General features: G+C 39.2%; 1 protein-coding gene across 3 annotated transcripts; it reads right to left on the bottom strand.

Annotated features, from left to right (window-relative positions):
* Positions 1-422: 422 nt before the first annotated feature.
* On the bottom strand, positions 423-27157 carry znf280d (zinc finger protein 280D). 3 transcript variants are annotated; one of them, XM_061743760.1, is made up of 18 exons: positions 26999-27157; positions 19789-19913; positions 19314-19519; positions 17758-17857; positions 17432-17641; positions 17245-17319; positions 17046-17152; positions 16514-16701; positions 14382-14539; positions 14181-14281; positions 13941-14087; positions 13348-13482; positions 13015-13256; positions 12132-12272; positions 11983-12051; positions 11786-11901; positions 5005-5038; positions 423-2764 (listed from the first exon to the last, which is right to left on the bottom strand). In XM_061743760.1, the coding sequence occupies exons 2-18, from the start codon at positions 19904-19906 to the stop codon at positions 2347-2349; spliced, it is 2565 nt and encodes an 854-aa protein (XP_061599744.1). In that variant the 5' UTR covers positions 19907-19913; positions 26999-27157; the 3' UTR covers positions 423-2346. The 3 variants fall into 3 exon arrangements, 2 of the variants coding, with proteins under 2 accessions (XP_061599744.1, XP_061599757.1); XR_009784252.1 differs by lacking the exons at positions 423-2764; positions 5005-5038 and adding exons at positions 5054-6964; positions 7290-7496; XM_061743773.1 differs by lacking the exons at positions 423-2764; positions 5005-5038 and adding an exon at positions 5054-7496.

Below are 27157 nucleotides of genomic sequence, written 5' to 3'. Positions count from 1 at the left end.
GTAAACTTTTTAAAACTTAATTGCGCCATGTATTTTTCTCTTATTCTCAATTTAGATTTTCTTTACAGTTCCAAAATGTTGAGTATAACTTTTTCTTGCAGACCATGTGTACATTTTTGTATTACTTAGTTCATGGAAGCATAAATAAAGCTGTTGAGTTAAAGACAATAATCATTTTATTCTCTTCTGGGATAAAGTATTTTTGAATTGAAAATCGCTGCTCTGTACTTTGCAAGCAAAGGAATGAATAGAGAAACAAAAGCAAGAGGCACAGCAGCTCATCCAGAGTAAAGTAAAACCCAAGTAAAGAAACCAATTACTAATGTAATAAAGATTTAATTACAGAACATGAAATAATGATCTAAACCCAGTTTGCTGATCTCAGAATAATGAGTTCACTGGAAAAACTTTTTTTTTGTTCTGGACTTTATTAAATATTTACATAAAGAACACATTTTTACAAACTTGTTTATATACAACTCAAAACCTTTTCAAAACTATGAAGTGACTTGACATTTTATCCTACACAGAATACAAAAATGTATACATATTCCTGTAGCTACAAGCTATTTGTTTTTGTTTTTTTAAATCATTTTCTTGATACATTGATTTTTTTGGAGCAAATGCATGATACGAGTTTTCCAACTAGTACTGGAGGTACACATATTGGACATCCATTTTTATAAAAACTGTTCAATTATGAACCTGATCCACAGGTATCTTGTACACTTTATTTTTACAAGGTGGACAGTGATTTAGGAAACAAAACCTACTTGTATGTAACGTTGTATAGCTTGTATAGTCTAAGATAACTGGTTATTTTCCTACAAATGCCATCTTCCAAGCCACAGAACTCACAATTGCTGACCTTGCAACCTCTTTCCTGGTCACAATGCCTTCCCAGGTACCAGGCTTAAATTTATCATGCACATCTTTCCTCGTGGGTTTAAACAGCAGTTTAGTGCAGAAATTAAATTGGTCTGGGCCATATAGCAGTAGCAGATGACAATTGATAAGAGATATTGATGATACATCAATCACAGAACAACATTTCTGCCACATACAAGGAATTTTGTCTAAACATTTCCCTAGCATGGACATTCATAATCAATATAAAGGGCATAGCTCAAAGACCAGATTTTAAAAAAGTGTACACGCTGCACAATGACAGGAAGCCAAAAATGAAAATATAAAATATGCTGTTCACCTGCATATCTAATCTACACCTTAAAATCAAGATACCAGGAAAAAAACAACCTTATTTTAAAATACAAACTGCTTAAACTATAAAAAAAATAAAAATACAACCCTGATCCAGAAAAAAATTGTCATATGTAAAATACAAATTAAATGGTTTCAATTCTTACATTTTCAATTATTTCTTTGCAGACAGTATGAGCTTACTTTTCCCATGACACCAACCTCAGTACCTGTGCCAGTACAGATGTGTGTCACAGACCTGACATGCAAATGTGGATGTATATTTACAATTAAATGAAGTTAACTGCAAAAAAACAGATTTATCCTGAGTTCATACTGCCAGCATAGAAATAAAAGTCAGGCAAAAGTAATAATCAATGCTCATTTTCATCTTCTAAATTGTGTTTTCCACATCATGCTTCCTTTTTAGGATTTGGCACTTTTAAGGGGACTACTTCTGTAATTTATTTAAACTGAATAATTACAGTTTATACATTCTGTACCAGAAATGGGATTAGGTTGTTTTTGTTTCCCTTATTTTGGCATTTTGGATGTAGGCATTTTGCATTTAAGCTTTGGACTAAGTGGTCTGTAAAGCTACTTGTACTTTAAAATCGGCTGAATGACATGATCAGAGATTTTCCAAAAAGACATCATCATCATCCACACCAATATTGAAACTTCTGAGACACAAAACAAGCCAAAAACATTCAAGTGTAACAGAAAACTGAGGAATCAGCAAGGATGCAACATAATTCTGCATATTCTTTTAAAGGAGTAATTCTACGTAGAACTTTTGTTTCCCAGAAGTATATTTTCAATGTAGGAAAAATTACATTTTGAATGTTCGTAAACAAACATCTGTGAGAAAATATTTGCTCTACTTAAACCATGATGCTGGCTGCCAGGCATTATGTGAATACAATTAAAATGAATTTGCTTGAATTGGCATTACAGTAATTGGAGTTGAATGCATTTGATTAAAATGGAATCTAATTGGATTCAAATGGACTGGAAGTACTTTGACTTGTATTGAACTTGTTCGCCTTCTCTGTAAAATGTCCCGAGAATCTTTTTGTTGCAAATTGTTTTGTACAAAATTAAATGAATTCAAATATTTTATACCTGTAAAAGAAATTAGTTGAATTAGCAATGTGAGGGTCCACTCTGATTTTGGTCTTCTTCCTCGGTCGCATGATCAGACAAAGCTTCCAAGACAGGCAACTGGTCTTGAACTTGCAGGCCTTCTGAGGGGCCTGCCGTGTCATCACAGAGATCTAAAACCGTGTCTGATGTGCAGGAGGATGCAGCCGACAGCACTGACTGTGTTACTTCTTCCTCGTCTTTGTCTTCACTCGTACCTTCGGTGGCATCCTTTTCTGTGCAATCGTTTTCTTGATCACTTGCTGACAGCTTTGGTTCTGACTCCCGCTGATCAGTAGTGGCAACAGCTACACTTTCAGTTGATACACTTTCATCTTCGTGCAAATGTATTTCCTCTGGTTTCATAGCAGGTGATGTTGTCACGGGGGATATTTGGACTGTTTCTGGCTGCTGGAGGGGCCTGTGTCAGGAAAGGAAAAGGAAGGAAAAAAGGGTGACTGCGTTATAAAACATGGCTAAGTTGAACAGGCAGGATTATTTTCTTTTTTAAATAAATGAAGCGTTATTGTACATTTAACAAACTAAACTACTATGTTTACATGACTCAAAGTATTTAGTGGATTGAGAGAAATTTATCATGTCATCTTAAAGGAGCACTCCTTTATACTAGTTAAAAGTGTGGTGAGATTTCTATGTTCTTCTATAGTTGAACCAAAACTATCCCAGAATACAGAGAAGTGATGTAGTCCACTTGTAGGCTTTTATTTTAATTTTTTTTATGAATTGGTATTACATGAATTTAAGACTCAGTTGGAACTGACTGGATTAGGACTTGTAATGACTTGGATTATTTATGAATATGAATTTGACTGAATTTCAACATAATTTAAACGTTATGGACTGTATTTAACTAGGTTTTCTGTGTAATACACCTTGAGACGACTGTTAACTGCCAGTATAACAAGCAAAGTGAAATGGACTGAATACATGAAGGTTGCACTGATTCTTTGACCAGGTTGTTCTGCTGATGATGGCAGTCAGACCACATGGCGGGTGGGGGACAAGACCGTCCAGTACAACCCCAAAGATCCTAATTGGAATTTAGGTCAGGACACTATGGTGCCTAATCCTTTTATGAAAAACACCCCATGCTTATTGAACAACTCCCTCACAGTTTGAAGGCAGTACATTTCTCCGTAATTGTGCTTTTTAAAATATACAGATGAAAAAAAAAAAAAAGTCAATCAGTATATTCAGGTCAGCTGACCTCATTGTTCAGACAACATTGCTGCCCAACTGAAGCAACCCCAGGTGAAACGCTGCTCTCACAGACTTGCGCAGTAGAAACCAGACCGTTACGGGTGCATCAGTTCATCTGCTGGGCCCGGCTCTCTGGAGCACAGTGCACCTGGACTTAGGCTGCGTTTACACATTACCGGGTATTTACAAAAACGGATATTACCCCTCTACGTTTTGAAAAATACTATCATTTACACAAACCCGCATAAATATGCTGTTAAGGGCGCTATGAGCAGCCAAACCTACAGGGGGCAGTGTAACGAGAAGCATAAAGTCATGCTAGCCAATCAGAATCCTGGAAAAAACGTCAACAAATGACACGAGTAACTGAAGCGGCCAAACAAATTGTAAACATAGGTTGCACACGAGGCTGGTGACGTTTCTCTTGCATAAAGGGAAGTTCTGAAGCCTAAATGTCCGTTTCCCTCTGTTTATAAGCAAACGTGAAGACAGGGAAATGATTGTTTTTGGTGACTTTGAGCTTCATTTTCGTGTAAACCAACAGCCAAAATGCATGAAAACACCACAGTTTTTGCTACGTATAAACGTGCCCTTGGAGCACTCAAATATAACAGCCTGGCACTGGATACCTGCCATGTCCCAGCCTGCTTCAAGTGCTCAGTCCCAGTCCCCAAAAAGGCATGGGTTGCAGGACTGTGATTACAGACATGTTGCCCTGACTTCGGTGGCCTTCTACTTCATCCTCCAGGATGTAGACTCCCCAAGTCCTGGTCCAAGAATCTGTTTGTGGATTTCAGTTCTGCCTTCAACACTATCGTTACAGCTCTGTTCCGAGACAAGCTCCCCCAGCTGAATATGCCTGACTTGATGAGCAGGTGGGCTGACTTCTTTTTTTAAAGATTTGTTTTTGGCTCAAGTTGCAGACAGGAAGGGGGTTGAGAGAGAGAATGGGGATGACATGCAGCAAAGGTGCGAACCTGCGACCACTGCAGGAGGACTGTAGCCTCAGTATATGAGCCACTTGCTTAACCAACTGCGCCACCGAGTGGCCTGTGGATTACTGACTTCTTGACAGAAGGCAATTCATGAGGCCGGATCCATCCAGCCATCCACACATGAAACAATCTTTTAGCCTTTACAAATTTGACTAACTGAGAATTTTAATTGTGTATTTATGTATTTGAGGTGGTGCGTTTGCTTCAGCCCAACAGATTCTGTTAAGTGACGTAATGAATGTGATAATTAATTTTTTTTTTAAAGGCCACAGATGCATCTGAAGAAGGAACCAGATGGGTGGCATTTCAACCAACTTAAGTTAATGAAAATCAGGAAATCCCATCCTCTGATAATTCTGCAGATGGACCTCACTAGAGTCCTGAATGAACAAATGAATTAAAAAAAAAATTAATAAGATATAAGAAAGCATCAATTTCTACTCACGCTTCAACTTGGTCCTTGTCTTCAGTTTTGTTATCTGTTGGGGAAAAACCACAAGGAAAAACTTTAACCAAATCCAAACAAGCCTTGTTATGCTAGATCTTCAGATTAGAATAAGTACATCTCAGAAACAACAAGTTACATTTCAATAAACTTTGGCTCAAGAAAAAAAAAAGTATGAGATTATAGAAAAAAATACATAAAAGACAAATAGTCACCAACAAAAATAGAAATCAAGACTGGCCATTTTAGATGACCTTTTGGGATTCTACTCATGCTTCAACTTGGTCTATTTAAACCTCCCGACCCGCCTTTAAACTAAAAAAGTTGTTTCTTTGATTGGATTTGTATGGGGGATTTTGTGCGTGAATGCAGATTCATTTAAGAAAACCATATACAAGGATATGAACTTTGACTCCAACTGGAGCAGATTTATTATAACAAAGTGAAAAAAATTACAATAGCACAAGACTTTCCAGAAAAATTTAAACAATGATTACATTACAAAATCAAAAATTTAATACTGGTACATATTTACAATTGAAAAACACACCAAGTAGTTGTTACACTATTATTCATTGAGCCACTGCAAAAAACAGTTTCAGCTTGAGGCAGAGATGGACCAGGCACATGTGCACTGTCGTGCACTGTCGTGCACTGTTGAGCACATTGTTACTTCACCGCAATCCATCCACTTCTCAAAAAGCAAACTGTCTTTTCTAATCCACCGTAAACCTGCCCTATCAGTCATTTGACTCAGTCTGTGGAAAACCGACAGTTTTTCTTAATGGTGCCACAACAGTTTATATTTTGTGGTATAAATCCTGAAAAAGGACAGGACTAGTGAAAGAATTGTCCAAAAACAACGTGTACCCACCATCAACCCCAGGGAATGCCATAAAGTCCATAACAGCTGAATACTCAGGTCATGGACAAAAAAGTTCCAAGTGTACCCCCCGTCTGGGAGTCAGCTAAAGCAAACAGTTTTTATCCTCACTTGGTGAGTTTGTCCTTCATATCTTTCATGTTCATGCTGGTCTTCAATGTCACTATCCTCTCATTGATGACAATGTTTTGGTATGGCTGAAACTGAGCCTTACAATAAGTGAATCTCTTTGTAGAGAAGCTTTGTTTTGAAAAGCCTGTCATATTCTGCCGTGCCCTTTTTCCTCTCATTCTCCTCATCACTTGGATGACTGATATGAAGTGACCACAAGATGGCTTCAAAGCGGTCCCTGGTCATTCTATCACCAGGGAAAGAGAAGTCATACGGCCATTTTACTCTGAGACCCTGAGAAAATTAGAATGGCCCTAAAAATATAAAACTACCTGATGGTCAAGGCTTTCTACACAAACTTCTTTCCAGACTGTAATCGTGTTTCTGCATTTGCATTAATATTGTCAATCATAGTCTGGATTGTGGAATTACTGAAAAAAGAACTAAGATAAAGGAGACCAGGAGGTGTGAACTCAAGCGGGTTTGGTGGGTTATCTTTTTCCTCTCTGTAGTGCCATCTTGTATCTTCCTTTTTATGTTAAAGTGAAAGACATCTCTCGAATACGCTTAGATGCTGATTGGTGTGGCCTTTTCGGCTTTCTTTTGGATTCTGGAGAGTGGAGTCTTCTTCTGATGATAGCCAAAGAAGATAAGAAAAGTCCCCTCGACAGGAGAAACCTCTCTTTTGCTGAAAAGTGGGGGTCCATGTAGAAAACCCTAACAATTTAGGCAGATGCGGGGCAGATGCACATCGCCAGGAGGAGTGTCTTTGCGGCTGAGTAGTGGGTGATGATGTAGTTGACCCTGACATGGCCAGTGGGCAGAAAAAGATTGGATGGAGGGACCTGTTTGTGGCTGAGTGGTGGGTGTCGATGTAAATGATGAAAAGTGCAAGGTTGGAGAAGATGCTGATCCACAAGCAGGCCTACACGGTGACCTGTAATCTCCATCACTGTCATCATCCCACTGTGAAACCAAATGCAAAATAAACAAACATGTAAATACACCAATAAAACGTATATATATTTTTAGTAACCAAATACCATACATAGCCAATAATAAATATATATTTGTACACTGACCCACTATTGAAACAAATCGACTCCAAACAATAAGTTTGAGTAAACCTACCATGTACTGAGCTCATTAAATAAATTAAACCAGTTTTTGTCAGTTTACAAAATTAGCTGACATGCAGTATAGTAAATAAAGCTAGAACAAAAATTTTACACCAAAAACTAATCAATAACGAGTCAATAAGAAGCTAATCATAGACAAAAGTGTTGCATACGTGTCTGGTGGTATGAGATATTCCTGATCACTCTGGTCCAGAACCCATTCAGGCTGAATGAGATCTTCATCTTCATCTTCGGATGAGGTTACTACAGGAAAAAGGCTGGCCCCAGTCATTCCCAAACACACCTGGGGGTTTTTTGCGTTGTTACATTTTTCGTCTCTCTTCTTTCAGCCATTTCCGGGGTCAAAAGGCGACGGCAAGCTGTAAAACACAACCTGACCTTATCAGTGATTAATGGCGCTTTTGCATTAATACCGCCTTAACTCGGTTCTACCCGCCACGGCCCCGTTTTGCGCTTTTGCACTTTTGCACTAGGGGCTGAGGCGGGCAGAGCCGCTCCAAGCCGATACTCTCTGTAACCATTCTGGTGAGGTTCTAATCAGGGCTGAGCAGGGACTATTTCTGACGTCACCACCCTCCGCGCCACTGCCCTGATTGGTCGGGGGGCGGGCCCGTCATCACCCTCCACGCCTCTGATTGGTTGGGGGGCGGGCCGTCAAACGTTTGAATCAGGAAGCGGGAGTCAGCGAGAGGCGACCCGCGGCTCGCAGCGATTTTATTATACAGCGCAAACGTCTGTTTGGTGATCCAACTCTGAGGTGCAGATGTTCATAAACCTGGTGGCTGACGAGAGAATTAAAAAAGGGATGTAGACGGGCTGTTTTACTCTCAGCCGCTCGCGGCTCCAGCTGATTTCTCATCTGCGCCGACACGAACAAAGCGGTTGCGCAATCGAGTACGTCACAGCAGATTCACCCCAACCCCTCCACTTCTCACCTGGCTGTGGAAAAACAAACGGGGACAAACGGGTAGAGCCGCGCGGAGCCGAGCCGGGCTAAGGCGGTACTAATGCAAAAGCGCCATAACTGACATATACAAACTATGCGTCCACGTGCCGAATGAGCTAATGTCTGGATTAAGGGGGTCCTAACTGTACAGGAAGGCTGGTTGCATCATAGCTGCACAATGGATGCCGTCCCATTTCAAAGACCAATATGAAGCCTACGAATGCTGTGTCTTCTTAGCCCAGAGGTTCCCAAACTCTTTCTGGTGGGCCCCCCATTGGTTTATAAGAAAATTGTTGCGCAAACACACCCCTCCAGTTTATTTCACACCTCTTCACAAATCACCAGCCATTTTTGACCAATTTAACAAATAAACTTATACTTTGATAAATTACAGTTTGCAAAAATAAACTACACCTGTGCAAAATACATTTAAAAACATGAACAACTCCCCGTCAAACAAACCTCATCAAAAACCTGGATATTAAGCTCAGTCTCCTGGGGCCCTCGGCAAAAGTTCACAGGGGCCCCTCCAACTAAATAATCAACCTTATATCGTAAATAATCTGACACTAATGAAAACTGTGAAAACCTTTTTTCTTTTTTTGAAATATTGCATATTTGTATTTTTTCAAAATAAAATATAAAAACCACCAGCACACAAAGCATAATTATTTCCCTCTATGCACCTTAAGGCTGAAATATGCTTCTGCGTCAAACCAACGCAGAGCACACGGCGCAGCCATGACGCCGTGCTGAACCCTTCGGACTTCTCCGTCACTCCATTTCGCCGTGGTGCAGTAACCCCCACGACCGCTAGTTAGCGATCTTTTTCTGAATGGTTTATCCGACTTTTTCCAGTCACAGTAAATAAAAGAAATAAGGACAACTATTGTGCAAAAAACCAAAACAAAAAAAATCACATATAAACGAAGAAAAGAGCCCTGGAAGTTCACTACTGCTTCAAACCGGAAATGCTTTGCTTTCAAACGAACCAATCACAGCCCTCTCGGTCTGCGTGTGCTCGGCGTCTCCTCGACGCATAGTTACAATTTTCGGGAGGTGCACGTCAATGACGGCGCAGGTGACGGCGTGTCCTCTGCGTCGATCCAAACCACACGCCGTAGGCACGGCGCCATTTTGACGCAGAAGCATAATTCAGCCTTTAGTAGCACTTTTTTTTTTTTTTTTTTTTACCAATGAAGTCTATAACTTAGCATTCTTAGTTTGATGCTTAAGTTTAACTGGACACGGCTTGGATTTGATAGCTGAAGAACGAGTTTTGTCCAAGGTAGCTGCTAGCTGAGTAAACAAGTTGATTGCAGGTGTCTTTACTGTGACACTCAACGTTAGCAGGACACACTGAGCTCTGAGCTAATTTAGCCTGTGTACTGTATTTAGTGCTGTCAAGCGATTAAAATTTGTTTGCGATTAATTAATTAAGATCTGTAATTAATCTAATTAATTTCTCTCTTTTTTTTTTTAAATCGCACCTAAATATTGCAGAGATAAGCCCTCAATTTGAGGCGTTTTCCTTTAAATTCATTACATTATTGTGGCAGATGAAAACATTGATATATAACAAAAAAAAGTGGATTTATAAAGTCATTTATTTGTTTTTTTAACAGACTTGAACAGATGCAGTCCTGGCCATTTACATCCAATTGGCAGGAACATTTGTCAGCCTCTCGGTCGCAGATGTGCGCATGCGCGGGCTGCTCTCCTCTAGTTTAGTTTGGGGAAGAGCGTTGCTGTGGCAACATCGTTGCTGCTAACGTGAGCTGTGGCTGTGCTCGCGACCCGGTGCTTTGCATTTATGTGGCTAAACTTGAGCTGCTTCTGTGGTGAGCAAATGCCTTTCCACAAAGACATATGACTCTACCTTTATCAATGGTGCCGTCGCCATGCCCCATTCACTGGACCGGCAACTTTCACATGCTCCTCCATTTTCACTTCTCTGCTACTCTCCCCCCCCATGCCTGTCCAGCTACAATGGGAGCCTATCAGCATATGATAAACACGCCCACACACAGGGACATCCAATCAGTGTCAACGGACAGACCGTTGTTTTCCACCCACAACAACACAAAGTCCATCGCACAGACACAGATTTCATAATAAAGGCACTTTGCAAACAGAAAAAGTGAAGTTACAGATCAAGCGATTAAAAAAATATAACATGCTAAATATGTCGGTTATTAATTAATCGCAATTAACAAGCTAATTTGACACCCCTAACTGTATTATTGCACTACTTGCCACGTTGATTTTTTTTGGATCCTCCTGGTTTTTTTTTTCCTTCTTTCATTTCTCACTGCCAGATGGATAGCTTCTATTCATTTTGATAGACCCACTCTTGTCAGGTTTGTTTATGTAAGACGCAGCGAAAGGTAGAGGCGGGGCCCCTATAGGGATTTCTCCACCAACTGACCACTGTCATTGCAAATTATTTTCATTATCATTGCTCTGTTGCGATTCAAATTTGGTCGGCCCTTGGGGCCCCCTTTCTGGTAGGCCTGTTGGCAAGCGTTGACTATGCTAGCAGTGTCCAAGCATTGGTTTTTCTCATTCATTCATACCGCGCTCCCCATAGGAGGCAGGCCCCCTACTCTGGGAACCGCACTCTTAGCCTGAGAAGGTTGCGTCAGGTGATTCTGCCATGGCTTAACATTACACATGTTTCACCAAGTAGCTGACGGTTGCTGGAGACAGCGGTATACTACAGTTTTCTCTCAGCCCGGGATAAATCCAAATGGCAATTCGCTCCAAAGATAAACTATGTATTAATAATACAAGTGAAATGAGTGTCTGACTATCACAGGGACAGATTATCACTGTTAGTTTGCTATGTTGTTTCCTGAGGCTGGTGACCACTTCCTCTGAAGCAGTGGTTCTCAATCCAGGTCCTCGAGTGCCCCTGCTCTGCAGGTTTTAGACGTTAAAAGCGCACCGTGATACAAGTAGCTGTGTCATCAACAGAGTTTTGCAGACATTGATGAAAAGTTAATGAGGACAGTTTATGAGTCAGTTGTGCTGAAGCAGGGTAGCATCTAAAACAAGCGGAGCAGGGACCAGGAGTGAGAACCACTGCTCTGAAAGATGCAGTCCTAAATTAAGATGTAGTTGTATTCTAGTAAATGCAATTAACACTCTAAACCTTTTTACACAGCATTTGCATCAGGTCGGTGCAAAATGGCATCCTTTTGAAGTTGTTCGGATTTAGTAATACACAGGTGGCTCAGTGTTGCATAAGGGCTGCAAGAACCCAATAGATAATTTACACTTTTATGGATCTTCAGTCAATACAATTGGCAAGCAGTTCCAAAAACCCAAGTCAGTCAAAGCATCATCCAATCAATACGATGCAGCAGTTTTCAATCTAAAACGTTTAGTGTTCTGGTGTTTGTAGCACGTAAGAGATGTACACATGTGCTGGTTGTCTGAGACATGCTACATTCTTTTTGCATTATGTTCACTTGGCTGTATGATGCTGGACCTGTGTTTCACTTAGTGTCAAGCCTCTTCCCATCCATTTGGTGTGGTGCATGTGTATACTATATAATACTTTGTACACTTGAAAATGGCTTGAACAATACCATCTTCTCATGGTACCAGGGGAGCCAATTGGTTTCGGGTTAAGATTTTCCACACTTAACACACACTATGACAACTCAGAAAATGTAAAAAGAATAAAATAAACCATACCTTTCTCCTGAATGACTTGGCATATGTGATCTGGATGCGCAGTTAAATGTTTAGTCATCAGGTCACCACCCGCTGCCTCGACAAGGAGTTTGCAGTTGATGCAAACAAGGGTTAATCTGGACAAGAGAGAATTATCTTTTGTTACCGTTTGTTTCAACTGAGTTTTGACCTAGTTGCATCTTTTCAAGTTTACTTACCTTGATGGCAAAGCATTTGTCTTGTTGGACATTTTCAAAAATCTTTGTTTGTTGATGTTACTGTGAAATCTAAAATAAGAACAAAAAAAATGTAGTCACAGGATTTGTGGAAAAACATGAGACCAGACTTAAATTTAGGGTGTACTCACTTTATCATGTGATTTCCAATGGAAATTTTACAACTTGTCCGATAGCTGCATGCTCCACAACAGGAAAGCATTGGGAAATGTGCAAAGAAGTCGTCGACTTTTCCGTTGCACTCAATGCACGTGTAGCATCCTTCACCGACACTGAAACATGGCACAAAACAAATTTCAGTGACAAAATCCAACATTTTTGCATTGAAAATACTCACCCCCCCCCCCACACACACATTAATGGGTCAGATTTTCGAGACTAAAATTGACAATGTTTCGAATCTGCATTGTTTGCTGTAAAATATCTAGTCCATAATACATTTTCGACCAATTAATTACCTTGTGTTGGATCAGCTGCCTGTATCACACATTTTCTTTAGGTAACCTAATGAAGTATTTCTAAAAAACAATTAGCTACTCTGTGTATTGTTAAACTTTAATAACATCCAATAATTTCCCCCATTCTTATCATGAATATTCATGGTACTGGTTGTGATAGGACATCCCATAATGTTCACTGAATAAATGATCTCATGGCCAGAAATCGTTTCCCAATTACAACAACCTTGTATAACAAAATAAAACAAGGAACATGACTACTTTGGCATTTGACTTAAAAACTGTTCCACTGTGAAGTAAGGAAAAGGCAGAAAATCTATGGCAGTCAGGTTAATTATAATACCACTCATTTTCAGAGCCAGCTTCATACCCATATAAAATATTAGTAAAAAAAAACTCTAAATAAAAGTTGCCTCCCTAAAATTTTCACAAATTCAGATGTTTGGCATTTTGTTGTGGTGGTGCTCAGTGGTCTAGTGTGTTACCGCCTCCCTACAAATACACCTAAGACTTCATGGAGCAATGAAACAAGTGCGTGAGGAAAATTTATGTTAACCTGAGATCCTTCAGTGCCAAGTTGTGTTTGGAAAATCGACGTTCTTGCTTCTTGTTCTGTTCTGTCTTGTTTTTAGATCTTCCTGCTCCAAAGTCATTTGTTCTGGACCGTCCTCCCCCGACTGAAGACTTTTGGGTGCTATGGGAGAAACTTGGCATTTCCATGCCAACAGTAACAGCTGAGCGATCCGGGGATACTGGATTTACAGGCATCTTTCCTGCAAAGGAGGCTCGGATGGTAACCTGGAATTAGAAAATAATAAAGCACTTAAAGCGGTTTGAAACTTGTAGTGATTACAGAAACAAATCTTGAATGGACATCAGTGTCTCTGACCTTTGTACCCGGAGGTAGGCCCTCCAGGGCCTTAGGTTTCCTGAAGGTCTTGTGGACGTGAGTCCTGTGCTCTACTTTTTCCTTGTAGGTGAGGAAGTTCAGTCTGCATTTTCCACAACGATGTATCCCTTTTTTCTAAGGGGGGTTAAACAGTGTAACAAGAAGCTAATTGTTGACATGTTTCATTTAGACTCATTGTAATTCAGCAATCAGAATAAAAGAAAACAAACTATTAAACTCGAAGAAACCTATTAATAGTGTAGCAATTAATCGTGTTTGATCCAACTTCACCATATTTATTGCCTCTTTAGGCCAGGTGAAGAGAAGCAGGCTGTAGCTTTGATTTATCACAGTGAGGTTTCACAGCAGATAACCAAATCAACCTAAATTTACTTTGAACAAACAGTACAAACAAAACAAGTGCATATTCAAATATTAGTTTACAATCTAAATTATTTATGTATCTGATAAACTGTGGAAAAACACTGTTCTCTGTTGTAATCATGAATCCTAATCCAAATGCTGTCTTTGAAATGATACTTTCAGGTAAGTTTCATTTTCTTTGCAAGTCTCATGTGAAATGAGTAGCATACCTGATGTTTCATGTAGTGTTGCATGTATATGTGACTAGTTCTGACAACTTTGAGGCAGAAAGGACAGAGCAGGTCCTTTGTGTTTTCATGGACAGTCCGGAAATGCGCCTCCACGTCTGAGAAGAACGAGGACCTGTAATTGCAAACCTGTGAATTCAGTAAAATCTGATGTCAGTACCAACGATCCTTTTTCATCCAACATCAAATAAAGCAGCAACTTGATAATGATAATTAGTGAACCTGGCAGACGTATGGCATTTCTCCAGGTTTGTGGTTGGCCTTCATGTGTTCCAGAAGCACCTGCTCGGATTCAAACGCCAACTCGCATATCTTGCAAATGGCTGCAAAAGGAGAGAAGATAGTAATGAATGGCCACTAAGTGTCAAACCAAATGTTAAACTCAGATGTCACAGAGGTGTCTGGATCATGGTGATATTTTACTTGAGGATTCGATTGGGCCATGAGCACTCTCAATGTGGCACTGCAGCTGGAATGGAGTCATGTACTGTCGGTAGCAGTGCTGGCATGTCGTGTAGCTTTCCCAGCTCTCACTGTTCTGCTTTTCCAGCTCTAAGTGATGTTTCATGTGGTTCATAAACCTGGAAGGGAAGGTTGCCACACAGACATACACAATAAGCACAGAAATATTGCATAATGAGACCAGAGAAATTTAAGACTAATAAGTTTTGAAATTATTTTCTTCAAACCAGGTGACTAATCAGGATTTTGCACATAAACCAGTATCTCTAAAAGAAAAAAGATCGATGAAAAAAGATTATAAAGGTTTTGCATAATTCTTCCAATAAAATTCATAATATCATTTAATGTTTCAAATAATCCTAAATAACTTCAGTACTTAAAAGGCAAGGGTGCAACCCTAAGCTGGTCACCGTCAATCTCCAATTCCTCAGACATCACAGAACCATCTTTCATCACTGGCTGATGTAACCACATGGGCAAGGAATTACTTTGAGAAACCTTTGTCAAGCACCACTTCATGGAGCTACATTCACAAATACCATTTCATGTCAACAAAAGCCGTATGTTAACCTCATCGAAAATGTAACATCAACCTCTCTGGGCTCTACAAATCATAGATCTGCTAGTTCTTCTACTGTAATGGAGATCCAAACTTTTCCCTGTGGTTTTACAAGGCTAATTTGACATAAGCATTTTTTTAATATATTCTTATGTTATAAAATAAACCACCCACACAACTAAGGTTAAGAGAGTATTTTTTTACATTTCAGTTCTAAAATCAAATACTTTTGAAAACCACCAAAAAGATTATTGTTACATCTACTGTTCTGCAACAAAACATGAGCATAACGTGAATGGTACGCTGTTACAGTGGGTGCAATAGGTGAGTCTGCTGTTAGATGACAAATATAAAAATTATAAAACAAGCACTGATTATATATATTTTTTAATCTTTTCTTTTTGCAAAATAAATAAATAGGCAAAGAGATGTATGTGGGTGGTGGATTTAATTATGAATGACTTGTGAACATGCAGCAGTTATGGTCGCATTCCAAAAGGTTTTTGTGATAAAGTAAGAAATCTTCTCATGCATAATTTTCTAAACATGCATAATGGCTGTTATAATATCAGCAATTAAGCTAAGATTTGTGTTTGCCGAGTAGCAACAATGAACATCTACACAGACATGGCGTTTTAGCAAAAAAAAACAAAAAAAAAATACGAATGATGATTTTATACAAATGTTTTCATTTAAGTTATTAGTTATTTTTTTATTGATCTTTTGTTTTCAGCTTAAGTATGATTTTCTGAACTCATACTTAAGCAGAATGTGCAGGCTGAGGTAGCAGCCTGCACATTCTGCTACCTCAGCTCCCCCTAATAAAAATGTTCATGTGAGGAAACTGTGACCTCAACTGTGAGTGTGGCTGCTGTAAAAATGTAGTTCCCCATTAAAAGCAGCTTACAGAGGCTTTTTGCACTGTTTGAAGCAAAGTTATTTAATCAAAGGAGCAGTTTTTACAGAAGGTAAACGTGCAGTCATTTTTCATCTTTAGACCCATGAGGGAAAGGGGTTTGATACTGTAATCCATCTGAGAAGAAACTAGCCCAGGGAAAAACAGTGGCCCTTTTTTCTTTTAGGCACCAATAGCTGATATATAGCTTTTTAGTAACTCCTTCAAGTCCCCATATGACTTTTAAGTATGTATTCATCTATTACTCTATATCCATTTTATCTTTCAACAAAAAACTCAACCATGGAAGTGATTTTCCTGAATTTTGACATTTAAAAAATAAATAAAAACAACCTGCATCTTGAATTTGAAATATACACAATCAAAATAAACTGAAATGCATGTTCAGTCTGTTCATGCAACTGCCCACTGCAAATAAAAAAAAAACTGTCGACCATAAACTTGCCAGGATTTCAGCGATTTTCAGTTACGCACATTATAACAAACAAACCACACCACATCTTGAGCTCATCTAGCCTAAATGGTTCAAGCCTACTGGACAAGCCAAACAATTTAATCATGGGCAAAATGCCCACAAATTAGAGAGGAAAAAAAAGTGTTTAAATAAAATGATCATACCTGATATTGTTCTTGAGAATTTTCAAACAGCTTTGGCATTTAAAAGTGGTATTGGTCTTCTGTGCATCTTTCTTTTGTACATCTCCTATGAAACGGCCATAGTAGAAATCTGACACTAGCATAATCAGCTTATTTGCATTGGCATTTGCGGATGATGGAGCTGGATTTCCCAAATTTGCCCGGCATCGCTTTAGATTTAAAAAAAAAAAAAAAAAAAAAAAAAAAAAAAAAAGGAAGAAAAACAAGAGATGCATTAGCCGAACTTTATATCATCCGATTTATTACAGAAACTGTAATTTGATCTTACATTTGATTTGATTATTAGATTATTAAAATACATAAAGTAACCGTATATCAATCAATTTGATCATCACCCATTCAGCTTTTTTGGAGTGTAGAAAAATTACTTATAAACTTTTTTGGAAAAAGGTTTTCACTAAAATAAAGAAATGTTTTTATATACATAAAAAAAAGAGATATGTTTAATATTTATAAAAACCTGATGCAGCCTCGTTTAGGAGGCTTTACTCACCATCATGTGATACTTTTGGGCCTCTTCTGTAAGAATTTCTTCATGACATGTGGGGCAGTTTTTCTTAAACAAACCATTTTCCACTTTAACGGTTACTTTCGCTGATGCTACAAGAAAACAAATCACAATTTTTTTTTTAACCGTAATAAATAAATAAATAAAATAAATGTTATCAGTTTGTCTAATTGTGAAGACTTACCCAAATCAAGCTTTGCTTTTTTTGCTACACCGTCAACTTCCTGTGACATCAGTCCTCTTTTGACTGCACTCTGATCTGAATGAGTTCCAACAAAATAAAAAAAACCTTGAAGATTTTGGCATGACCAGTAAAATGAAAGTTAAAATATTTGAGAAAAAATGAATAGTGAAAAGATTAAGAAAAGTACCTTTATTCCAGCTATTGTCTTTCACAGGCAAATAAACAGATTGAATCGTGTGGGAGTTGGACTGTTTGGACTGCGTTGAATACACAGCGGGGCTTTGGACATTGGACAAAGTCACAACGTTATTTCTAATTTGCTGCACCTGGGGCCTGTGGACGACACCTGGTAAAACTGTGGCTGGAGAGACCTGCTGAAAAAGCTGCTGCTGACCAGCTGAAAGAGACAGGGGACAAACCAACCGTTAACAATTCTAGCTACAAATTCAGTTGTAGCTAGAGTTAAAGGGAATTTAATTGTACTCCTTAGAAGTACAGCATATTCACATTTACCTGGTACGATTGTAAATGATGTTCCAGGAGGATACTGACTCCCTAGAGTAGCGATAAGATCACTGTTGTTTGTTAGTTGTGGAGAGGTGACAATAAAGCCCTGTAAAAAAAAAAAAAAAAAAAAATGAATAAAGTGCAATGATGAAGACTCACTTGAAATGTAGTGTTTCATCACACTATGCTAAGAACAAGAATTCCTTTATTAGTCCCATCACTGTTTGCGGATGCAAAAGTAATTATATATGGAAAAATACATTTTGCATTTAGGTACAGTATTTCACACCACTATTACACTGTAGAAGAGGCCAAATTTCTGTTTTCCGCACATGTCGTTGCAGATTCAGCTTGATCTAGGCAATGATATTAGTATTACTTGATCTGAAATGTACAGTGACATGCTGCGCACGCCACATTGTAAACCTCTGTTAAATGGGATTTTAAGGTTTATATTCATTAGGGGTGTAACGATACACTAATCTCACGATACGGTACGATACACAATATTGAGGTCACGATAACGATACAATATTATAGCAGTATTTTTTTAACAACCTTGCATGCGGAACATATGACTAGAAAAAAATGGTCTTTTGTTTGAAAGACACAAAATACAAAACAATGCTGTGCGTTTGCCCTATTGTTACAGTTTGTAATGCTTTTATAACTGTTTAAGTTTTAAAGAGAAAGCCAGGCCAACCATTTTCCACAAACTGAACTAAAAGTAAATGTCAGGTTTGCATTATGCATCTTCAGTTTCATACAAGTAAAAATGTTTTTGCCACAAACTGAATAGTTTCTCTCATGTATGATTTGACTTTTTTCTTTTCCAGAAAATTAAAATTAAATACAAACAATTTTGCATCATAAAAAAGATTGATTCATGCTCACCTTACCGTAAGAGGAGATTTATTTTTGTTAAGGTTATTTTGGTAATTCAGGGTTCATTATTTTATAAATATATTCTTTATAGTCTGATGTAAATCAGGGACTATAATGACACTAGTCAGTTTATCTGTAGTGCTTAGTATGTTTTAGTTTGGGCGGAGTGATACAGCACTAGGTGCTCTGTTGATGTTCTAAAATCCTACGCTGTTGAGCGGACATTAAAGTACACTGGATCTCACGCAGAAGTTGTCCCCGTGTTTTTAACTCTACACCAGACTTAAAAGTTCAGAGCTCAAAACTCTGTAAGAGCCCTGTGATCGGGACCGCAAAACGGTACTAGTTTCTTCTGAGCGGAGTAAGATTTTGGTCCGCGGGTCGAGGCGCGGTCGGCACGCGTGGTCGGATCGATGGGCGTTACTAGTCAACACAATACATTAATATTAATAATCCAATATCGCGATACAGTTTGTCACCTCCACGACAGGTATTGTGACGTTTTTGTATCGCGAAATTTCATGGCACGTTATATTGTTACACCCCTAATATTCATCAAACTGGTAGTGTAGCTTTCGTGCTACAGACTTCACATATCCAATTTCTAAAGAAGCGGAGGCAGGCTGCCCCTGCTAACTGCAGATGTAGGAAACACTGTTTATTCAGAAATGAATTACCTGATTATTAACTATAACAGGCCGTGGAGTCACTGTTGTCAGACTGAGTGGTGCAGTATTCACTGTAGTTACAGGTACACTCAATGGGAGCACTATCGGTGAGGGGCCGGCAGTAGGGTGAGGAGAAGCGTGCTTCATTTCTTGTTTGCCTGCACTGTTCTTCTGAGCAAGTGCTGGGTTCGGCGTACCATCTTTGTGGTTGCTTGCTTTAATAAAAACACAAAGGAGGCTAAAGTTAGCATTTCATTAAAATATTGGTCTTTACATGTCAACATTTTTTCACATTTTTTATGTGAAGCTCATTGAAACAGAATTCATTTAAAATAAAAAAGAAAGAAATAGATTATTACCCAACGATGTGTGGTTACAACCAATTTAATTTTGTTCAAAATAAATTGTTTTGACAACAAAGATGATTCATTATGCAGCAAGTTTGAACAGAGCTGTAAAGATGTTTAAACAGATTTTGACATACAGAGAACTCCAACAAAGATAGGCTCATCATCGTCGTCTTCTATCAAGTGAACTTGAGGAACTTGCTTCTGCCAGGGCTCCAGATCCTCCTCCACACACTCCATAAACAGTTCAGACATTGTGGACCTGAAACAGAGTTTTATTTTGTAATTTAATTTAGCTACCAACAATAATCCTTTTCAATGAAAATTGCAGAACATAGCGAAACCCTAAAGCTCCACTTCAAATTAGTTTTTATCCATTTTGTAGGTTGCTTTAGTATACTTTATTAGCTACAATTTGTGAATTCAGTACCTCATAAACTGCTTATTTGTTGTTGGGGTATAGTTAACCACATTAAAAGTTTTAGCTATTTAAGAGGGTTAAAACTAAAAAAATAAAAAAAATAAAAAAATAGAAGCAGGGCGTCTGAAAATGTTCAGCTCAAAACGGCACGGCGCACAGCGCTGCGTCGCTCGCAGACAGTTAGGACAGTCCAATAGAAAATAAAGCAATGGAATTGTTTTTTGTCGCTGACGCTCGCTCGCTCACGTCGCATGCAGTTAGGACACGGTGTTACACTGCAATTTCCCAGTCTGGGATCCATTCTGATTAAAAAACTAGCTAGTTTTTCATACTTTTATTATGGGCCACTTTGGCTCAATTTTTATTTGATTTAAGCTTAATTTGAGGGTGCTAGACAAAACAATTACAGTATGTCAACCACGCCACACAAGGAAGCCGTAAGAATGTGGCAATAGTCATACATGGCGACATATATGAAGCATCATCATCCCACCATTATATCATGCAGTATGAGGACCAAGGGCCAACCATCTAACCTTCAGCAGCAGAAATAACATTAACATTTACAACCTTTGTTGGTCTTCATTTTTAAATTTTGCATTCATGACAACTGTGGGGGGGGGGTACATTTTTTTGTACCTCACCAGGAGAATGTATAAAGCATTCCACTTATTTTTTAATATGATTGCTTGACAGTCGGCTCAGCCAATAGCTACCCGTTATCACTTCCTCGTCTGTAATTGTCAACCTACCGAGCTAAGCGTAGCAGCCACCTGTTCGTATTAATTAGACTGACATTTTGGATTTTGCTGTTGAATCAACATGTTATATAGGGCTGAAACGATTCCTCGAATAATTCGAGTAATTCGATTACAAAAAATGATCGAGGAATTTTTATCTGCCTCGAGGAATCGTTTAATTTTTTTTTTTTTTTTTCGTTTAATTTCACCAGCTCAAAGCCTCGTATTACGCCCGGACGACATTTAATGCGACACAACACGCTGACGCTTCGCCGTACATCCATGCGCTGCGCACGTTAAAGGGGGAAGAAAGAGGTTTGGTTTTAGTAACATGCCATGCTCAGGCAGTCTGCAATGGCCCAGACGGGAGACTAATGTAGTTCAGTGCTTAACTTTTATTTTTAATCCACGCTATATTCTTCTGGTCCGTTCTCCTATGTTCCCCCTCTAAAGCCAAAATTATTGTTCCGCGTTAAATCGACGCAGAGCCTACGGTGCTCTCCGGCGAGGGCGGAGAGCGCCGGTCCGGCTGGCGGTGCTGCGCTGACGTGCAGGCTCTCCACGGCTACGCCGTAGCCTACGGCGTAGGGTACGCAGCAACGCGCACCATTCTGCGTTGTTGTAACGCGGAACCATAAATCAGCCTTTACCCGATACATAAACCTCTGTTCCCGCTACAGTTTCAACTAAAAGAAAAGGCAGAAAATGTCAGAAAAATAAAAACGTAATAAAGCTAACTGGGTAGTTTTCATTTCATTTTATCTCTGTAGTCATTCATGGAGAAAACAAGCAGCACTGGTGCCTAATGTACTCCAATACAGCAGCTCTCATAATTATATTTTGAACACTGCCAAAACTCAAAATCTTATACTTTAACTTAAAACTTAACTAGAACTTAAAATTTGCTTGACAAAAATGAAAGTTCAATTGAAACACGTGGGAAAACACCTAACATTTTAAGTTATGTCTGATATCAGGTGTAATGGCATTTTTAGGTTAGAAATAAGAACATTTCTTGGTAAAATCCTTAGTTTTTTGAGTGAAGGCAGTGAATTTGGTCAACTGGTGTAAGTTCAGGGTTTTTAAATGAACAGCCATATAATTTAGTCTTAGTGATGTCAATTAACATCTAACATCTTATGTATATTTATAATTGCTCTTTAACTAAACAAATATATGTTTTATCCGATTACTCGATTAATCGATGGAATTTTCAGTAGAATACTCGATTACTAAAATATTCGATAGCTGCAGCCCTAATGTTATATATATCCCGCTGTAAACATCTGATGGCAGCTCTGTAGATCATTTGGCTGTACCAACTGAACGAGCTGGGACTAGGGCTGACCGATATTTGAAAATAATCTAATTGCGATTTTTTTCCTCAATATTGCGATTGCGCTTTAATATGCGATTATTTTTTCAAGGTCCTGTTCTCATGTATTTTTCAAATACACAAGCAATAAATCAGTTTGTTTTATAATAAACAATGTAAGATTTATTTAAAGCACAGATTACAACAATAAAGAAAACAAATCTGTGGCTTTACCTCTAACACGTCTACACACGTCTGTACACACAGTGTTATGGGTCGTTCTCTCTGAACCCAATCGCACAACACCAAACCGGGTTAAACTTTAGACAAAACGAGGTGTAGTTTAATAGAAAAACACAGAAAAACTCCCACAGGGAACAAAGAAACCTTCCTCACAGGGAACTCAGAACTTCTTCACAAATAATCTAAAAATCACAGAGAAAAAAAAACACCAGCAAACTAACAAACAAACCAACAAAGCTTACAGAGTTAACAAAACGAACCAGCAATGAACAACTGGCAGCCCCGCTGTTTAACCTCCTGATGAGCTGACGGGCTGCAGGTTCAGGCTCACAGTGCGACTCCACAGCCTGCCTGTGCGCGCCCGGCTCGTCGCCGCGCGCAGCTCCTCGCCACCCCGACTCCGCACTCATATATTTAATACATTTATAAAGCCCATATATTTATAAAGCCCCGCCTGGCTGAGCCCCAACACTGAGGCCATGGTAGATTTAGGTTACACGAGGACACGCGGCACTGTTGACTTTTTTCCTCTGCCGGCAACGTGACCAGGGATCACGTGACTGGTCAAATCGCAGCCTTTGCGGTTAGAAAATCTTGTTTTATCACATCGCGATAATATCGCAAATGCAATTAATCGTTCAGCCCTAGCTGGGACCACAGCTAACTTTGACATGCAGTGGACGTGTTCTAATCAGCTTCTGCACAAAGGAAAAGAGGCTTCAAAACCACCCTTCAGAAACCAGTGGGTCACACACACACACACACACACACACACACACACACACACACACACACACACACACACACACACACACACACACACACACACACACACACACACACACACACACACACACACACACACACACACACACACACACACAAACTGTTTTCATGACCACTGAGAGGGGGGCCAAATTTTTTGTGCCACACCAGGATTGTATGTTAACATGACATTTCTTTTTAATATGATTTGGCAGTCAGCTCAGTCATCATCATCCACCCTCATCATGCTACCGTGCTTACCAATGGAACCAGCTGTTTGTATTAAGTCAGCATCGGTTAAAAGTGACAGTAATTTTTGATTTTGCCATAGAGTCAACATGACAAGAACAACTGCCCGAAACAAGCACTGACAAGGCAGGGGAAAAAAAGCAGAAAAATTAAGCTGATTGGTCAGGACCAAAAAGGGAAAATGGAAATCCATCCATCCATATCTATAGTGGAACGGATTAAACCAAGCTTAACACATCTTTCCAGATACACACCTTGAGTGACTGACTTTACCCAACAAAGAGGTCTGCTCCAAAAAGAGCTATAGACCCCTTTATATGACATAGGCTGAAATGTTGCATGCGCATTTTGGCAAAGGACGTGGCGTTGTTCTCCAGCAGTTGTGACTGAAAGCAACTGTTTAGCAGGCATTTCATGTATGTGTTCAGAAGCATCCAGGCTGGTAATTTCTCCCTGGTGGACACTCACAGATTCTCAATTAAATAAGTATCTGGCCACTGTATATTTGACCACTTGCTAACGTCTTCAACCCACTCATTAATAGAACACAGATCTAGAAGTCAGACACCATTTGTCAAAAGTCAACTTAAGGTAACGTTTGCCATCTTTAGTTTATAATCCCCTTGCATAGTTTGACAATCTTTATCTCCGCCATACTTCCATTGCCAAAATGGGCATGCATACATTCTACGTCATTGTTTACAAAACAGAAAAAGGGTCTATAAAAACTTTAAATTGTATTAAGAAGAGAGTTGCCATACTGTATGTCTGATATCCTAACAAAAGTACAACGCAGGTATTGCAAGAAGAATTCAGAAAATTTCAAAAGAGCATATATCTTCCATCCATTCATGTGCAACATTATTTTCACTCATCCATGTGCAATATTCTATCATTCATTCATTTTCGTAGTGTATGTATGTATATATATATATATATATAATTTGTTTCCTGTTTATTTATTTATTTCCGTGTGTGCACTTTTATGGAGCTGCTGCCTAATCTCGTTATACCATTATGATGATAATAAAGGCTTTCTATTTTATTTCTATCTCAGTTCACAAATATGTCAACTAATTTCTAAAACATCAACAGTCAAAATATCACACGTCAACATAGGCCATTATGGGTAAGAAATGAAGATATAATTTGGATTTTATTCACTGGAGTCTGACAGGGATGAGAACGATGATGTAAGTTTGTTTGAAGTAGCTAGCTGCTTGACAGCAAGTGTCGGGGCTGTACAATGAAACATGCATGTTGTATATGTCCAACCAGTGTCTGCATTTTTTCATTACTCAGCAAACGAGTTGCATATGTTCTTCAAAGTTTAAAGTTCCTGTTTCCAAGTCTCAGTTTCCAACTGGAATGCGCCCCCAAGATCAGAATTTTAGCTCAGAGTTTGGATGGCTCATATATCCAACACAGCTGCCACCACTGGGATCAACAAACAAGCACTCTGCTAACTTCACTGTATGTAACAGTTATGTCCCATTTCATTCACTGTATGTCAGACATGCATAGTACTGCATTCACTTTTCATCATTGGACATGTTGCTACGCTATTAACGCGTGCTGAATACAATTTACAGCGTTGTTATGTATTACTATTGCTAAAAGTGGCTGGAAAGGTTTATTTTCTGACTTGGAACTGGAACGTTTGAAACTGGACATGATGTCATTCTGATGTCTGAGCTAAATGGAAAGCACCATAAGCTCCAACCCCACTTGATTGAAAGCAGCATTGTATGTTGAAGGCTTGTTCTTTATTTTTCCTCATAATTGGTAACTTACGGACTTAGAAAAATAAAATAAATAAATTGTAAAATGCAGCCATGGAGTGGAAAAGGTGACCATCTCCCTTTGTAGGAGGTTTCCAGAACAGGGCATGTGCCCACTTTCGATGCACAAACCTTTTCCATCATTTTGATATGTAACCTACGGAGCCCCTCTGGTGACATTTGAAAAAAATAAAATAACTCGTGGCCACGCATTAATAACTCGTGGCCACGAGTTATTAATACGTGGCCACGAGATAATCAATGCGTGGCCACGAGATAATCAATGCGTGGCCACGAGATAATCAATGCGTGGCCACGAGATAATGAATGCGTGGCCACGAGTTATTAATGCGTGGCCACGAGATAATTAATGCGTGGCCACGAGTTATTAATGCGTGGCCACGCATTATTTTATTTTTATTCAAATGTCACATGTTATTACTACACTCACCATGACAATACTCTTTCTCTTTAATATAAATAGACTATAATTACAGTTATTAATGATGAATAACCATCCCACCAAGGAAGTAGCATCCACAAAGTCCAGACAGTAGGTTATAATGCCATCCACGAGTAAAATAATGCGTGGGCACGAGATACATAATGCGTGGCCACGCATTAATAACTCGTGGCCACGCATTGATTATCTCGTGGCCACGCATTAATTTATTTTTTTCAAATGTCACCAGAGGGGCTCCGTAGTAACCATCAGCCATGACTACTAAAAACAAACTTTGAATGACTTCTACATGGTTTGAAAAGCACCAACTGTATCTGCAAACGATTTGAATACAAATAATTTCATGCTGCACTTAAAAAAAAACCATATTTATTAGCATATCAGACTGTTACATATAATTAAGCACATAAGTATACCAAGTGAGCTCATAAATGTTAAACTAAATAGCCAGCAAACCTGCAAAAGTTGATTCTTATTTTCCATCCACTGAGAAAAATATTTATGCTTCTGTCGTCTATTTTAAACTCTTCATCCAAACAAATTGCAGTGCACAAACTGATACGTTTAGACTTCATTTTGCAGAGAAAACCACTTGATCAATAACCAACTATGGGCTGGTGGAACAAAGCTGGTCAACTACCGTCCAAGATGGCGACAGCATCGATTAGTAATGCCGTTTTCAAACATCAGCTCAGACAAAAGACGCTTTATGAAGTCTTACGTTTTAGTAGCTACGTATAAATGCCAGACAATGAGACGGTGAACAGATGGGGACGAGAGAGCCGTCGTGTAACAATTTGGTGAAATTATGCAAGAATGTTAGTTAAGCCTGAATTATGGTCTGCGTTAAATCGACGCAGAGCCTACGCCGTAAGGTACGCGGCGACGCGCACCGTACGTTGGCGTCGCCGCGCACCCTACGCCGTAGGCTCTGCGTTGGTGTAACGCGGAACCATAAATCAGCCTTTAAGCTGCAAACTAGCTAACCTCCCCGTGTTGACAATGTCGTCCACATGGCCAATTAAAAACACACCACATGCATACATTGTGAGGTACATCAATGCTTTTTCCCCCTTTGTAAAAAGGCAGACAGACAGCCATTATTAGCTCGTGTTGTGCTGCCGTGGCTACTTTTGTGCGTCTTAGCATCAGGGAAGCTAATACTAATGTTCAAAACAGCTGCAGAATTAAAGCTGGAGAGGTTTAAATGTTCACATCTTTAGTCTCCTAAACAGAACTGCATTCCTGCTACCGATCAGCAACCACAGCTGCATAACATTAACCAACCTCCAGAGGCTTTTTACATTTTTCTGGAAGGAGGGGGGGCAGAGACAAAGGTTTGTTGTGCGGTATTTTGTATTTAATCTTACCCTTTTCACTCTTAGTCTCAGGGTTCATAGGCAGAGCATTTATGTGTGCACGTTTCGGCACAGTCCTTGGCCTGAAGACGAGTATTTTGGCGTCCTGCGGGTGCACATCAGCCGGGAGGGAGAGGCTCAGCTCCGAGCGGCGGAAACCAGAGCAGTGCT

Source organism: Cololabis saira, chromosome 2 (genome assembly GCF_033807715.1).
Source record: "Cololabis saira isolate AMF1-May2022 chromosome 2, fColSai1.1, whole genome shotgun sequence".
NCBI classification, from domain to species: domain Eukaryota; kingdom Metazoa; phylum Chordata; class Actinopteri; order Beloniformes; family Belonidae; genus Cololabis; species Cololabis saira.
This window is presented reverse-complemented; position numbering and strand designations above follow the sequence as displayed.

Coding starts and splice junctions, on each gene's coding strand:
- znf280d (XM_061743760.1), bottom strand. CDS start 19,906: ATGTCTGAACTGTTTATGGAGTGTGTGGAGGAGGATCTGGAGCCCTGG. Junction 12,273..13,014: donor TTGGCACTGAAGGATCTCAG/GTTAACATAAAT, acceptor GCCATGTTTCAG/TGTCGGTGAAGGATGCTACA. Junction 2,765..5,004: donor GACAAGGACCAAGTTGAAGC/GTGAGTAGAAAT, acceptor TTCCTGACACAG/GCCCCTCCAGCAGCCAGAAA.